At 39.6% G+C, this 17,944-nt stretch overlaps 1 protein-coding gene across 1 annotated transcript in view; it reads left to right on the top strand.

Moving 5' to 3' along the window:
- Positions 1-17,515, top strand: part of mei4 (meiosis-specific, MEI4 homolog (S. cerevisiae)) — a 112,132-nt gene extending 94,617 nt beyond the window's left edge. Inside the window, exon 5 of the mRNA XM_022664975.2 lies at positions 16,996-17,515. Within this exon, the coding sequence (XP_022520696.2) occupies positions 16,996-17,283 (288 nt within the window). The 3' untranslated portion in view covers positions 17,284-17,515. The remainder of the gene's footprint in view (positions 1-16,995) is intronic.
- Positions 17,516-17,944: the final 429 nt, after the last annotated feature.

Below are 17,944 nucleotides of genomic sequence, written 5' to 3'. Positions count from 1 at the left end.
ACTGTGTATAAGCATGTGTGTGGTAAATGTGTTCCTGTGAAGTGGGTGTGTAGGTGGTACTTGGTAATTTTATTTTGCTCATTGGTGGCTAGATAATGTACGTAACTGAATAAACTGACTTCAGAAATGGTCATGTTTGGGGGGGGGGGAAAGGTTGAAGGAAATAATTCTTATGACCATCCAGCCTACTGCTCATAGTTACCCCTTTTGACCCTGTTGTCCTGGAACAAACAGCAGTCAGCGAGTGGCTCAGGAGACATGGGAATGATTCCAAAATGTACCTCCAATTTTCAGGGAACCTCTGTCGCTCAGGGTCAAGGCCATGTTTGAGCTGCCTTTTTTTTCCTGATGGGTATGAAGTGAACAAGCGCTGCGTGTCCTAGTTTGCAGCGTATCAGGCCAGTGATCTCCTCCTCCTCTCGCTGGCCTACTAAAGACAGCAGAAGCAGAGCATACGGCGGCCCTCCCTGCGCTGGGACATTGGGACACTATGCTCGTGGGCACAATAGACAGCCTATGCATTTAGATGAGCATTAATTCTGCAGCGAAAGAGAGGTCCGCCCCCATGCAGCACCGGCGGCCTGCGGAGCACCGCGCCTCTCCGCGAGGGCTTTAACACCACTTGGAGCGGTTGTGTCATCTGCCCCCTTTTCACTGATTTTCCCTGTTTTTGTGGAGCATCAAATAGAATCTTCCAGGCACGCACAGCGCAACCGGCTCGCAAATGAAAGTGGTGGGAATATGCAAGAGGAGTGAACAAGATTAACCTTAGCTCTTACTCTTGACACCTGCCTTTTCTCTCTCTGTTTATTTCTCTCCGTTTCTCTCTCTCTCCCTCCCTCTGTGTCTCCCTGGGTCTAAAAAAAAGAGGCAGGCCGTGTTGGGGAAAATAAATCATTTTCTCTCTATATTGCTTTTGCTCTCTCTCATATCGCTCTCCTCGCTCCTCCAAATATAGTGGGCTGTGATTGAGTGATTTAGCAGTAAGCCCGTAGTGATGTACCGGCGTTAGCGCCACTCAGGCCTCGGCCCTTCTGCCTCTTCTCCTGCGTCTTCTCCTTTTCATCATATTCCCATCGTACCATCGTAAACTTAAGAGGTCAGGGGTTTCTTCGCCTTCGTGCATCATCCTGCACGCTGTATCTACAGAGAATGTACAGCGTGTTGGAATGATGCCAGACCAGACTGCCACAATCAGCAGTTCTCTGTAAATCGGAGCTCACACAAGTGTCTGCTGATCAGCCAAGGTTCAGCTCAAGGGCAGATTGCATGTGTTTTAGTGTTTTACCCTGATGTAAACATGTGCCATGCTAATTTTTAAGGGTACTGTTACTTTGTCTTAAAGGGGCACTCAACCCCCTGATTTGTGATGATTCCACCCACAGATCAAATGTGAAAAAGGATTAAAAAAAAGGGATGGGGCAGTGGGTGATGTATGGGTTTAGAGCAGAGCTGAGGTGCAGCAGCAGCAGCATTGTGACTTCAATAGCGGTGAGATGCAGATGTTTGGACGTCAGGCGATGTTTGGGGTATTATGGATTGATTGATTGATTGATTGATCTGCATATTTTAATGTGTCCTTGTACCAAAGTACACAAACACATCATCCTCACCTATAGCACAGTTGAACCTGTGAGAGGGTGCTACCCAGAGGCAAAAATGACCACAATAAAAGTATTTTATAAAGGTTAGGAATTGTGTCTACAATTTTTAAGCAGGACTGCTATGTTTGGTATGGTTGTGTACTTCAAAGGAACACATTTCAGCTATTAATGGAAAAAAATATGGCGTAGGATTTAGTGGCTCCTTTTAAGGAATAGTACTAAATGCGGTCATCCCTGGTCCTCCCTTCATTCCTAATCTTTTCTAATCAGATACTATTAGGGATAAACTGAATATTTGGCAACCCAAAGTATTCAGCTGAAATGGCAAAAAAAACTATTTCAGTGTTAAGACGAGTTTGTGAAAAGAATTAATAGTCTGTACTGAACAATGGCAATATCTATTTTAAGTCTTTTTATTTTAGTGTTTATTCTAAATGAGAAATGGACAGTTTTACAGGTGAGAGCTAGAAAACCACATTTCATCCTCATCCTCCTAAAATTGCTTGGAACGCTGCTGTATATTCAGAGCAGGGACTGAGGGAGACCGCCAGCAGGGAGCCTACAAACGGCAGGTTTAAGTTCATTTTTATGCAGTACTCACATAAATGAAACTTTACTTGACATAATTTATTAAGAGCTTTGTATTGCGGCTGCACGATATATCATTTAAGCATTGTACATCATCACAGGACGTGTGATGTCAGGTAACAATTAAGTCGAACACATCGTGTTGCAATGTTTTGATTCTTGACACAAAAAGTAGAAATAGATACACGTTGTCATTTTCAGAGTGAACAGCGCTGTCTCTGTGTCTGTGTGAGTGACAGGCTGCTGCTGCCGGAGAAACAGGGTGAGGGGGAGCGGGCATAAACAAAGATAACCACATTATCTCCACATGGCTGGGCACGTGCTGGGCTGACAGCCTGTCGAAAGCTGTGCACCTCAGTCTGGCACAGTTTTGCATAGATATTTCCAGTTATAGCCAAAATGCTGCTTTTATTTGCAACGATTATTGTTGTTTTGCTGTTTTCTTTGGGTTTTGGGTGCTTGGCTGACTCTAAAGTACTGACTCAGCTCTCGGTTGGTCCAGATATCTGACATGAGACAGTGTGCAGGTAGTGGCAGGGCTGTTGACGTTACAGGTCCTACATTGTTTAATATCACAATATGTATCATCATCAAAAAAAAAAAATTGTGGTGTCAAATTTGTGTCAAATGTCAATTTTTTTTATTCGTTTTTTTGCTTTAAAAATCCAGAAAATTACAAATAAGCTATTTCATTATTTCATGGTAAAAAAAATGAATGAAAACCTGATAAAAAAAAATTATATTGATTTAGCTATTTTTGGTTACAGCCAATATTTTTAATATCTGTTATAATTTTTTATCTCCAGATGCTGGTTGTCATATTTCGTTTTCACAGATAACAGAGTCATACAGTTTAGAAAGGACGTGCTAGGCAGCCAATTAACACCACAGTAAAACACTGAGCATTTTAGGCTATACATTAGCATGATCTCAATTCTGTTCTGAAATCTCATCGAAAGTTAAATACTTGTTACACTTTATTCACTTCTGGAAGGTAAACATTATATAGTGTAACTTTTTTTTTTTTTTTTTTTAGATTTTATAGAACGTTGAACCAATGCAAGTTAAAGTTCACTGACGAACTGCGTCATCACCCTAATCTGCTCAATGTTTTTTCCAGCAGTGCACAAACTCAAATTTATAACCCTGATCTCAGTTTATGTTCCACACTGTGTGGAATGTACTAAATGTCAGTGGCAGTATTTCCTACTGCTGCCTCACTGAGACAGGTGCTGATGTTCTTTCCGAAAGGTTTTCCAGAACGTTAAAGCATTTTGTGACTCATAGGGTCAAAACAAACACTGAACTCTGATACGGTTCATGAATAGCTTTACCGGAACGTGTTTATATCTCAGACATCGGGAACGTGGACTTATCAATCACCAAAAGGTCATTTGTCAGTTAAGCAGCTGCTGTTCCACTAGCAGCACACTTTAGCCAAAATGGACGAATGATATGAATGTACTGCTTGCTAGGAATATTTAGCTGTAAGCATGTCTCTTGGCAAATTAAACAGTGGACAATAGACACTTCACATTGGGCTGAAGTGTTGGAGCTGGAATTGCTAATTGGCTGTTCAGTAGCCATGGCCACGAGACCCAAAACAACACTCAACTAGCATGAAAACATTGAGCAGTTTTTGGATCGATTGCCAGAGATACTGCTTTATGCACATTATTATGACCCACCCTTGATAAATGATATAATTAATAAAATAAGCATACATAGTTGGATAAAAAAAAGAGAAACCCTCAGGCAGGAATCCATTTGGTTTTATAAAAAAAAAATAAAAAAAACATAAGACAATAAATGTATGTCACAGTTTGAAATAAATACTGTACAGTTTCACTGAGGGCACAAAGAAATGCATTTATTTATTTATATATATTTTTTTAGTATATCAGGAAAATGTAAACGTAACAGCTTCCCCCATTGTCTCATCAAGCTCATTATTGTCATCAGCCGTTTTAAATTTAATTTAATTGAGCTAACCTCCTGGTGATAACATTATTTTTCTTAAAAAAAAAAAAAAAAAAAACCTACTCAAAATGCACTGTTCCACAATTAGCATCAATTTATAATTAATTCAGACATTACTCAACCATTTAACAGTGTTTATCACTGTCATAAGTAATCCACATGTCATCATCCACAGGCGATCTCATAACGGTTAATATTTTACTTAAAGACACAAGGGATTCTCTTAAAAAAAAAAAAAAAAAAACAGGTGCTTGTTGGTCCAGGCCTGGTCCAGAATCTGTGTTCGCGGGAATGGTACTGTACCTCCGGACAGGTGGATCGAAAAAAAACACTACATGCAGCGCATTTTGGTGCTTCTGCTGTGTTTGATAATATGAGTTACATTAAATGTTACTTGTGAACATGTTATTAATCTGCAAATTGCAGAGAGAATAGAAGCATGTTTCAGGCTTATTTTAAAAAGCTCCATTGTCAGTGAGCAAAAACACTGTTTTCATGTGGACAAAAGTCCAAATCTGAGACAAAAACCTCTTTTTATATATATATATTTTAATGTCTGGATTCGCGTGGGCCTGAGAGAATATAGTCTCCCCTGTTTAGGTCCACATCCAAAAGTGTGAAAAACCTGAAAATGAATCACATTCTAAAAACTGCAGGTGTGAAGATGTTCTTAGATAAGATGACCTTTTATTAGTGGTATATTCAGAAGTGCAACTGTGTAGCAATGTTAGCTTATGATTCCTGCTTTGCATTGCAGTAACGTTTACTATAGTGAATTTCGGCAAGAGTGAGCAACCTCTTTTTACCAAGTACCTAATTTCACATAGACATCTTTACTAGAGGTCCACTAATTAGTATACATTCGATTTTTTATCTATGTATGCTAGCATGCTGTTGTTAAAATTGCATCAGGAACTCACAAGAATATTCGGTAACACTTTATAATACAGCCCGTGTTTTAGAGGGTAAGTTCCTTTTACTACTGTCATTGAACCAGTACATTCAAAATACCTACCAGGTCCTACAGGTATTTTAACTGTACGTAAAACAACTGTAAAAGTAAAACAACTAGGTAACTTTATGAAACTTACCTTGTATTTTTCCAACCCTTATAGTGTAACTGTTCTTTATAAATCAGTAAATACAAAATACTTATGGGCTCCTACTCGTACTTAAATGTGCATACCAATAAAGCACAGGAGAACCTGCAATTTCCCTAAACTTTTTGGTTTTATAAAACCACAAGGTTTTATATTAATGGTTAATAAACCCACACCTCAACTGATTTAAACTGTTCTTACTCTATCAGTACACAGTACTTTACTCAGTAATTACTCAGAAACAGCAGGGAGTGGGCTGTATTATGAAGTGTACAGTTTTCTACAGTTCTTACTCTGTAAGTACATGGTACTTACCCTCTAAAACGCAAGCTGTATTATAAAGTGTTAACGAATATTCTCTGTCAATGGGAGTTAATGCAGCACCATTCTGACACCCACTGATTAATATCAGGCTCCAGCGAGGTGGTCAGGTGTCTGAGCGCTGCCTGCAGGTTCTCATCAGTTAGACATGTTTGCAGGGGAGATTTATTCAGCTTCATGGAGGAAAACATTTGTTCACGCGTGTAAGAGCTACCAAAGATGGAGATCCAGTTCTGTGCACTTGTGATGAGATTTGGAAACTGTTCCCTGTCCAGACCTGGATAAAGGATAAATCTCTAGGAGTGTCATCTCCCTGTGCTTCATCTTATTTATATTTTTCCAGGTTAAGGTTTTGTTATAGCCTGTTTTCCTGAACAGTACAGATATAGTATAGTCTAGAAGACCTGTTTTATCTCTTTAATACAGCATTCAGCTGTGTTAACTCCAGTGCTGTTTTTAATAAAGGCTTTCTGACATGTTGGAAAATGTGTCTAATTCTTTTATTATTTTTACTGAGTTGCAAAAGGATTTAATTTTATTTCAAGTACACAGACAGACTCAAAAAAAAGTGGCAAATTAATCTGTCAATACCATCCCACAGACTGCACTGATGCCCTCCAGACAAGATTAAAATTCTCTGTGAATTAGTTATCCTGCACAGATGAAATGGACAACAGTTACAGCAAAGTCTATTATAGCTTTAAACTGATGTTTTCCACACCATGTGTCTTAGTGAATTATGCAGTAGTACCATTGCCTGTTTTTTTTTTTTTTTTAGTTCTGAAGTCTTTTGCTTTCTATTCTCACCTTGAGGATTGTTGAGTTATGGTTGTTTGTTTTGTAATAGCTCTGGAAATGATATTCCTTTTCCTGCTACTATGCATTCTGAACTCACCAGACATGAGAAAACTATGGATTGTTTCAATAAAAAATGCTTTGACATCCATTCTTTTTTTTAACCCTTGGTGACTTTTTAGATGCAGGTTTAAAAGTGATTTCTCTGAGTACAGTGGTGTTCACTATATAACTTTTGATTTTGTTTTAATTTAATAACAGTTACAGACTGGAAAGTTTTACTTGCTTGGGTGCTACACCGGTTGGTTTATGTTCTCAATAATCTTGTCAAATGAGACATAAAATGTCCACTGGGCTGCTCAACACATCAGTGTTAGCAGGGCCTCACCTAGCTCTACAGAAAAACTGCCGTTCTTACATCAGTTCCGCTGTGTGCTACTTGTTTAACTCTAAACAAAGCATGTAAAATGTAGATATTTTCATTTTAGAGACAATTGCAAAGTGAGAATCAAGAATTTTTTTTTTTTTTTTTTTTTTTTTTTTTTTTTTACATTGACCAGTGTACCAAATCAATAATAATCAATTACGCTTGGTTTGGACAAAGACATGTTACCAAAGACGTAACTTGGATTTACCTGTTGCTGCCACTTTTTTGTTTTGACATTGCTTGCCAAAATAAAATACTGATTTGTGCATTGTTTAGACGAGTGTTTTCATACATAAGGCAAACCAAATTATAAGGTGCATTAAATGAAACTATTAAAGATGCCTACATCGAAGTGAGAAAGAGTGTCGCCATGTTTCCCTTCTAAAGTCAAATGAGCGCTGGATGTTAATCTACACAGATTTCTCTCCTGAAAACTGTTTATTTAGGTAAGTAAAGTGCTTCCGTTTATTAACAGTAAGCTTAGATTTCCACAATTTTGTTTAAGGGTGAGTTTTCAGTGAAGATTCTCCAACACTAAGGCTGGGTGCAGCAGCATTAGCATTAGCCGCTAACGGCAGTGCTAGCGGGGTGTAGACTGAGGAACCAGCTAGAGGATTGTCCACAGTGGAGTGCTCCTTAATACCTGACTGCTAGAATTTATACATAAAGTGCACCGGATTATCTGGCGTTCTGCCAATTTTTGTGAAAATAAAAGGATAGTATAATTTATTTTTTGTTGCCAGATTAAATGTCTTGCCAGCCCACGTCTATGTCTCTATAAAGTGCCTCCAAGTAGTATTCAACCAAGGTTGGGCGATATGGCTCTAAAATAATATCACGATATTTCAGGGTATTTTTGCGATAACGGTATACTTGGCAATACAGGAAAATTAAAATAATTTATTCATTTCAGGAATATAGTATAATAGTATGTCCACAGTATAGTCAGTATAATCATAATGTGGCAAAATAAATAATATAGCATAAAATAATATAATGCAGCAAATAATATTGCAGAATATTTAGTGCATGCATATAAACTGCAAACTAAAACAATTATACAATAAATACACCTAAAGCTTCACACTGAATAATAGACTACTTTTAAGACAGAACAGCCCTATTATCACGATATGGATTTTTAATATCATGATATTTCTGTGTCACGATATATTGTATACGATATAATATTGCCCAGCCCTAATTCAACCCCCTGCAGATTTTGCAAACTTAACAAGTTAGAGCCTTTAAACTTTGAACAAGAGCAGCATTAATTAAAAGTTGCCTCAATATTATAAGCAAAAAATATTATAAAAAGTTGCTCAGATAAATTATAATACATTTTAACATAAATATTTGGATACATTATTATTCAACCCCAACGGTGGATATTATTTTGTGGAAAAACCCTTGTTTGCAATTATAGCTTTGTTCCTAAGAGCTGATCAGGCCGGCACAGGTCTCTGGATTAATCTTGGCTCACTCCTTCATGCAGATCTTCTCCAAGTTGTCTAGGTTCTTTGAGTATCTCATGTGGACTTTAATCTTGAGCTCTTTCCACAAGTTTTAAATTGGGTTAAGGTCAGGAGACTGACTAGGCCACTGAAAAAAATTGATCTCTTCCCTCTTAAACCAGGCCTTGGTTTTCTTGGCTGTGTGCTTGGGGTCGTTGTCTTGCTGGAAGATAAAATGACGACCCATCTTAAGATCCTTGATGGAGGAACGGATTCTTGGCCAAAATCTCCAGGTAGGCTGTGGCCAGGCCCCTTGGCTGAGAATCAGCCCCACAGCATGATGCTGCCACCACCATGCTTGACTGTAGGAATGGTATTCTTGGGGTCGTATGCAGTGCCATCTTGTCGCCAAACGTCACGGGTGTGGTTGGCACCAAAGACCTTAAACTTGGTTTCATCAGACCAGAGAACCTTGAACCAGTCTCGCCTCAGAGTCCTCCAGGTGATCATAAGCAAACTGTAGACGAGCCTTGACATGGCGCTTTGAAAGTAACGGTACCTTACGGGCTCGCCTGAGGGAGCCAAACAGAATTCTGGTGGTTTGAGGGGTTAAATAATAATTGACCCTCTGAATAAACTTTTCACAATTAAAAAAAAAAACAATAAACAAAGAAATAGAGCTTAGATCCCGAACCATAAACTGTCATTATGAGCCCGAGCCCGACCCGCCCCATAAACTGTCTGTTTTCGGGCTGTGTGAATTTGCGAAATATGATCAGAATTATTTTAATTAACACTGTAACATAGAAGCATAGAACTATTATTTAATCAAAATTATTTTTAAGAACAGCTACACACAGTGCTGCAAGTCAAATGCGGAGGAGTTCACGTGCGAGAGAGAGAGAGACAGAGAGAGAAAGAGATTTGTGTGTTCTGGTATGAGATTAGGGTTGCAACGGTATGAGATTTTCACGGTATGATAACCGTCTCAGAAAATACAGCGGTATAACGGTTATCACGGTATCACAGTTTGTTACATATATTATTAAACTGACCCTTAAAGAAATTACAACAAAGGTTTTTTGTTCAATTAACTATTTATTGTAGAAACCTGGAACAACTATACAGATAATGTCTCCTTAAAAAAAAATAAACTGTACACCATTAGGTGAAGGAAATTAGTTTTTTCCACTACTCTTAAGGGCATTAAGAGTGTATATAAAAAAAAAAAAAAAAAAAAAATATATATATATATATATATATATATATATATATATATATATATATATATTGTGGCGGCTCTGGGTTGTGTGTGTGGCTGCCTGCAGGCAGGTTTCTGTTCTCCTGTGTGCGAGGATGACAGGGGTGGGGCATCTCCCTTGGGAGGGGTTATGCAGAGAGGGTGGGCACCACTCTGGATCTGCCATCTGGGAGACACACAGCTGGGTTGGTGGCCTTTGGCTATTTGAGCTCTGTGGGGTTTGGTTTTAGCTCTCCTAGTCTTGTTAAAGGCTGTAAGTGAGTGGCAAGCTGGTTCAATAAAGGAGCTGTTGAGCATTCAGCATGAGTCTCACGGGTCTTCCTTCCTCTTCCACGCCACAATATATATATATACACACACACACACACACATGTTACACACATTACATGTACTCTAAAAAGTAAAGATCCTGTATTTAAAATATTCAGTACAATTATTTAAGTTTAAATTATTTAATATCTGATAAACTGAGCCTGGGTCAGTGTCTGATCAACAACTGTTGTAAACGTCCGTTTTACTGCCAAGTTGGTATATAACCAGATACTGCAGAAAGAGGGGATTTATTTCTGACATGATTCTCACAATAGAGATTTCTATGTTAAGGCGTTCACACCGAGTCTGGTTTTAACATATGAAAAACAGGCACGTCAGAATTTGAAAATGAACGCATGTAAATGAATGGCGTCTTTCACATCCAGTCCGGCCAGGACCTTTACACGGACACGTGAATCCGTCGTAGCACGCACTTCACGCCTGTACCCACGTGCCCAAATTTCGGATAACTCAGCGCTTTTGGGTTGTGCACGACTACAAAGAGATTTTATTTAGGTTCAGATTAAAATTATAAACTAAACACATACTTTGCGCTGCACGGCGGGGTGGTGTTCTCGGAGATGGGAGAACAGGTTTGACGGATGTCCACCTTTAGCCGTGACTTTACGGCCACATTGATTACAAATCGGATAACCATCCTCGGGTGCGTTCGGCGGGTCTCCGAAATAGTCCCACACTGCTGATTTTAGTTTAGCCTTTTTTTAGACGGACGGAGATTTGTTTAGTCTGATGCACGTTCTGCCGTTCTCACCGCTGTGTGCTGAGCAGCTGAAGCGGAGCAGAGTTGCGCATGCGCGGGTGAGTTTCTCCGCTGGCTTGCATTTTACCGGTAATAAGCAAACACACACGGTATGATAACCGTGCATTTTAATACCATGGTATACCGTGAAACCGGTTACCGCTGCAACCCTATATGAGATACAGGTAAAAGTTCTCACTCCTGTTTCTCTTTTATCTCCTCGTGCTCATATTCTAGTTCCATACATAATTCTGCAGCTCTCTCAGTGTTTTCTGTCGTATTTTGCGGCTAGCGCAATCGCTTACAACTAACACCGCGGACCGCGAGGTGCCGGCGCGCTGCCGCTGTTGTGCCGAATCCTACTCCCTGCTGAATCCGACTCTCGCTTTGCGGACAGAATCGGCACAACACCCCCCGCTGTACAACTGTGGGAGTGAAAACAGCGCTTATAAATAAATTATTCTTTTCACTTTCAGTTTTTTGTATTTGGTTCGTTTTCGTTAACAATAATAATTGATTACTTAGCAACATTGTGATTATCACACCAGAGCTTTATTTAAAAATAAAAATACAATTAAAAAACAGATGCCTACATCTCAGACCCGGCCCGAGGAATGTGGTGGAAATTTCAGGTCAGGCCTCGGGTCAGGTCGGGTTTGGGCAGACAATCTAAGCTCTACAAAGAAATAAAATTCTTTTTTGCTGAAGTGCATTTCACATGTCCAGGCTGATCTACAGTCCAAATGTCACAATGCTAATTTAACTCCAAATATGTAAACCTGAGTATTATTTGGAGGCACTGTATGTTGTATAACTTACATTATTGCAATCCTTTATCCAGACATGTTGAACAGTCCCATAGATTCCATATCGTTCATATCTAACAGAGAAGTTTGAGGAGGTACAGACCCTTCAACTAATCAAAGACCTGGTTCTAGCCAGGCATCATCAGAACAGAGCTGTGATCAATCAGAAGCGTATTGTCTCGCTGTCCTGCAGCACGAGTCATCAGCGTTCCCTAGAGATCAATGAAGCCTTTCCAGACTACGACCCACAGACTTCTTACCTTCTCTCTCTTTTTCCTCTTTCCTCCTTCTTGGTCTGTCTGACTCTCTCGTTCACTCTCCTTCCTTCCAATCTCTCGCCGTCTCCATACACTGCTGATTATTTGCCTTCTGTTCCCTTTCATTTTCTCCTCACACCCCCCCCAAGTCCCACCAGTCCTGCTGAAGCCCAGGCTGAGATCTTATTGCTGCTCGCCCCAGGACGCCCAGATTTAGATAAAATGACATTTCAGCTTCAAAATTGTCTTCTCAGCGTACTTTTGTCTTTATGGGATTTTTCTGATGTTTGTTTTTTTTCCACTCTGTTGTGCTACACATTGTGTATTCCACGCTTTAGTAGCTTGTTCTTTAAGCACTGTTCTGTAATCATGCAGCTCTTGGGAAGAGAGCAGAGTCAGAACTCAAGCTCTGGAGGGTCTTGCTCTTTATAATTACCTTTGCACTATACTGACACAGCCATCATGGGACCCTTATAAAGACTTACAGTGAACTAAACTGGTGGGCAGGGAAAATGACGAAGGAAAAGAAAGATGCTGAAGCCAGCCGGGATTTTAGGAATGCTGAGGATTCAGCATTTTACAAGATGGACAGTCTTATTCATACCGGCCCTGTGTTTATATTGTGTGTTGAATAAGTTAGAGAAGAGGTGTAAAAAAACACTCAAAAGTTTGGTCCTGTTATGCAAGAGGAAGCTGTGGAAACTTTTTTCATAAATCTTTTCTCCTGCCCTTGCAGAGAGGTTATGCTCCAAAAACTGCCAGCAGTGGCATGACAAGCTGAACTTCCATATTATATTTATATTTATATATATTTATATATACAGTACAGGCCAAAAGTTTGGACACACCTTCTCATTCAGTGCGTTTTCATGACAGTTTACATTGTAGATTCTCACTGAAGGCATCACAACTATGAATGAACACCTGGAGTTTTATGTACTTAACAAAAAAAGGTGAAATAACTAAAAACATGTTTTATATTCTAGTTTCCTAAAAATAGCCACCCTTTGCTCTGATTACTGCTTTGCACACTCTTGGCATTCTCTCAATGAGCTTCAAGAGGTGGTCACCTGAAATAATTTCCAGGTGTGCCTTATCAGGGTTAACTAGTGGAATTTTTTGCTTTATTAATGTGGTTTGGACCATCAGTTGCATTGTTCAGAAGTCAGGTTACTATACTGCTGACAGCCCTATTGGACAACTGTTAAAATTCATATTATGGCAAGACAAGCAAAAGAGATTTGTTTGGGCCAAGAAACACAAGGAATGGACATTAGACCAGTGGAAATCTATGCTTTGGTCTGATAAGTCCAAATTTGAGAAGAAGAGGTGAACGGATGGGTTCCACATGCCTGGTTCCGAACAAACCACTGGGGCCTTCACAGAACAGCTGTACTAATACTGAAACTAAATAGTGACTTTTGAAGGCAGTTGACTGCACTGGATTTTTAAGTGAGGGTTCAAAATAAATGCGGGATGAATACTTTTGCACATTACACTTTTTAGATTTTTATTTGACAAATATTTTGAAAACCATGTATCATTTTTATTCCTCTTTACAATTTTGCAATACTTTGTATTTGTCTATCAATTAAACTCTCTATAAAATGCATTTATGTTTGTAATTATAAGGTGACAAAAGGTGAAAAAGTTCAAGTGGTATGAATGCTTTTTCAAGTCAGTGAAGATAGATAGATAGATAGGCGGTGGAGGGCAGGATAGGAGGGAGAGTGAAAATAGAGAGAGAGAGATAGTGAAAGAAAGAACTAAACAGGAAAGGAGAGAGGAAAAGAAAGCTAGAAAGACAAAGAGAGACAGTGAAAAGAAGAGAAACAGCTAGAGAGGCTGAGGGTACAGAGAGACAGAGAGCAAGAGAGCTAAAGAGATAGAGAGGAAGATAGAGAGAGAGGGGGGGGAGGAGAAGGGTTAGGGGAAGAAGATGTGTGTAGGGATCCCTAGGCTGGTGGGCATTGTTGCCAAGGAAAGTATGTCACATGCTGTCACACCTCTGGAGGGCTGAGACGAAAGCTGCTGCTAACAAGCAGTGCAGCAGCAGCCTGCATCCTCCAGCTCACACACACACACGCACACACACATCTAACCCAAATAAGCATACACTCGTCCAATGATCTAACCTAAATAGATACGCTCTCCATATCACTCAGCCCACCTTTACACTTTCACCACATTTTCACGATCGGTGTAGCTTTGATTCTCTTGATATAATCAAACATTAAGTTCACCTAGGCCTGTCGCAATAATTGCAATATCGATTTATCGTACAATAAATGAATATGAACTTAATCATTTTTGATAATCGTGATATCAACCATTGTGTTTTTTGTATGTTTGTTCACATATATAACAGTAAACAGTAGGGGTGTCACGATTTTGATATTTTATCGTAATTGATCGAAATTATGTCATGCTTTCGAGCATCGAAGTCAAAAAGATGATCGACGATACCTCCCTCTAAGCTACGCGAGCACGCTACGCAAATGGCGCAGCACACCATAGCCGACGCCTCGGACATTCTCCAGAGAACGTGGACATTCTCATCTCTTTAAAGAAAAACTTGAAAATGTAAAAATAACAGTTGTTTTGTCTAGCCTCAAATATGTTAATAGTTTTGGTACCCTAAGGAACGTCTTTCTCTCAGATAAAGTCAATAATATATTTTTATTAAAGAAAAAACTTGTCATTCTTAGTCTTATTTTTCATGTTTAACTGTTATAGTAGGATAGAGTTCAGATTGTGAAGGCTCTAATTGTTCTATTATTTTGTACATGACTGTTCCTGTATTTTTTTATTATGTATTTTGTTATGTTGCACATTGCTGTTTTAATAGTGCACACTGCTGCTACCAAAAAAAGCCACTTAATTAAATTATTTAAAATTGACCATTAGTGCCTAATGTGGTGTATCACTTGTATCACTTTGCATCACTTATATCAAGCCCACCTTTTGAAATAAGACATTGTAAATTTGATGAATCAAACCAATGACTGACCACAGACTAATCTAAAACTGGCATAGGCCTCTCTGCTGTAAAAAAAGAAAATCGAGAATCGAATCGAATCGTGACTCTAAAATCTGAAATAAAATCGAATCGTGACACCCCTAGTAAACAGTATTTAAGCCAGCCATGCTTCAATAACTGTGACTCCATACACACAGTGTGGACTTAATTAAGTAAAAATATAATATATATATATATATATATATATAGTTATAATTATGTCAGTGGCATTTAATAGTCTTAAAATTACTAAAATATCGTGTATTGCATTAATTCGTGGGACAATAAATCGTCCACAAAAAAATCGTATCATGACAGGCCTAACTTCAACTCAAACCTCTTTTTTCCCCCCTTTAGTGGTTTTGTTGTTTCCTCTGTCTCTCGCTGGAGCAATTACACACGACGTTGAGCATCATTGCCGGGTCGTTTTTCTTGTCACCTTCACCAGGCCTTGTGTCCTCGATCCCCTGAATCAATGCTGGCTTTACACGGCCCAAATTTTACGAATTTGGTTTTACATCATTCTTTTACGGTTCTCTGCAGTCAGCGCAGTGACACCCATAAAGAGCTTTCCCCGCCATGTTCAGCCACCTTTGCTTTACAGCTGGAACAGGTGGACCTATCAAATATTAACTCTGAATGTGCAGGATGCCCTTGAAACCATTAGGCCTGAATTTCTCTCAGCGTCTTTTGTTGCCGGTAGCTTTTTGCAGCGCTCTCTCGCCCAGCTTCGGGGCACTCTGAGCAGAGCCAGTAACATCTGTTGTGGTACTCTTCAGTTCCAGGCTTTGAAGCCTAATCTCCTCCTGCTTTTTCCATCACTTCTTATCTGGTGGCGGAGGAGGGGGGCATGAGTGGCCTACACGGAAGCAGCAAACACTCTCAGTTTTTTGGTAAGAGAGGACATTTGATAATAGTCTGGGACTGGAGAGTATGTAGATGGGTACTTACCCGTCACATGCAAGCCAGTTGACTGGTTTCCCCTTCCAGCAGTCGCTGTCCTGATTGATAAGCACTGCCTGTCCCGATTTACATTTATTCATGTTGCAGACTTTCACTTTACAGAGGCAGTAACCCCGGGAGCAGCGGCTTGCTGCACGGGGCTCCCATGGCTTTGAGTGAAATGGTCAATCTGTGTAGAACTGACAAAAAAAGAGCTGAGAGAAATGTAACTTCTGTTGCAATTTATTTTCAGAAGAAAATGGATGTCAAATGACAGACTTTTTGAAAGTACTTTTAAAAGTAAATTAAAGTGCTGTTTTTTCTCGTTTTGATATGAGCAGGATTTTACCTCAGGTTTTACAGGAACAGTTAAATTAAGAGACCGTTTCAGTTGCTTGCGTTGTTTAAATAGCAATTCTGCTTATGAATATATCTACACTGATGGGTGTGGTGCTCTGGATGTGAGGTGTGTTCAGGTGAATTTCTGGCATATTACTATCTATATTAGTAATATTAGAGCGCCTGTTTGAATCCTGTTCATGTAGCTTGCCATCAGCCTCCAGAGCCCTTAAAGAGCACAATTGGCCTTGCTCTCTCTCTGGGTGGGTAGGTGTTACTTGTGTTAGGGGGAGTCCTAATGATTTGTCATTGTAATTGGCTGTGTAAATTGGGAGAAAATGGAATAAAAAAAAAACTAGAAATAAAACTATAAAAAAAAAAGAAAACACAGGTGCGCCACTGACTAAATACAACTTAGACAACATGACATTGCCATCTTGCCAGTGAATTGTAAACAGGCACTTCCTCAATGCACATACAGGCACAAACCCATAGTGCGTACCTGTTGGCAGCTATGCAAACTTTTATATCGACATTAAACAGAATGAACAAGCATGAATGAGCAGGTCAGTATCCTCTGCTGAGAAGCGTTTGACACCTCCAGCTAACTGCGCCCTTAAAATAGCAATGCACTAGAGCGTAAGTCAAAGCGTATCAGGCTTTTACACATGATTTGTTTATTGCAAAAAAAAAAAAAAAAAACTTTTTATTAGTGCCTATTGCATGTTTCGAGCCACGCAAGGCATACTTTTTCCGTCGTTACGACAGCAAAGTCACAATGAAAATCACCTAAATCAGCCCTGCTATAGACCACTAAAATAGGGCCCAGAGCTACACTCATGGTGTTAATTTAACACTCTGTTGATTTGACACTGTGCACCCTTCACTCACCTTTATGTTCTATGCTAAGACATTGCTGTCTGTCGTCTCTTGGTTAAAAAAAAATGTTCTTACTTGTTTTCGAGCTGTAACCTTAAGTACTTTGTGAACTCAGCTGACCCCCATTAAAATGTGATGTGTTGTTTTGCAGGGTTCCAGTGATGGACAGCAGCAGCAGCAGGTTCACTGGAGCAGGTATGAGAACTCTATCTACCTTTTCAGGCTCCTGGAGCAGCTTGCTGTAGTCAGGCCGGGAAGAGGAGCGGAGACCGAGCACAGGGACCTCCAGGCCCAGCTGGAGAGATATGTCCTCCCTCTGTCGGACGAATTTCCCCTTTTTGCTCTGTACTTGTGGAGAATCGGAGCACTTTTTAATCCCACGAGTACCGCAGGGACCTCAGCTCAGAGCTTCTCTTCCCAGAGTACTTTTAATCCCTAGTGGCACCTTCACCCTGTCAAAGTGAGATTACAATCAGACTGTGGGATTTAGAGAAGTGAAGTGACCGACTACAGATTGACAAAAGGTCTGTACAAGTTTAAAGACTTAATGGACATGTCTCCTGTAGCAAAGCTACGAGAAAAAAAGTTCCCATCCTGTTCTGATGTGACATTTGAAAGAGAAAAAGTCCTGTCAATGACAAATAAACCAGTGTGGTTGTTTCTCTTATAAATATGTGTCTTTAATATCTAAATATAGTGTCTATTGGTGTGATCAAGTACATGGTGTAGTCCATCTTCTCCCCATGTCTGTGTGGGTTTCGTCCTCTGGTTTCCTCCCACAGTCCAATAATATGAAGATTGGATTAATTGGATATTCAAAATTTTCCTGGTGGATGTATATATGACTGTAAACCCAAACACTCTGTCCTGGCTCAGCTCCTCAGTGCTTGATGCAGTCCTCCAGGTGGATGGACGTTTCCGGTAGAGAGTAAGCTCTACGTGATTGGCCGCTGCTTTTCACTAGTGGTTGTGTGTAAAACATGATGTTAAAGTGTCCTTGGGTTTCTAGAAAGCCGCTCTATTAGTGTAACTTCATTTATTCATTTGTAACATAATAATTTTCATATAAATGTCATTTATAAAGGGGGAAAAGAATTCAG

The sequence above is a fragment of the Astyanax mexicanus genome, chromosome 1 (assembly GCF_023375975.1).
Source record: "Astyanax mexicanus isolate ESR-SI-001 chromosome 1, AstMex3_surface, whole genome shotgun sequence".
NCBI lineage: Eukaryota > Metazoa > Chordata > Actinopteri > Characiformes > Acestrorhamphidae > Astyanax > Astyanax mexicanus.
This window is presented reverse-complemented; position numbering and strand designations above follow the sequence as displayed.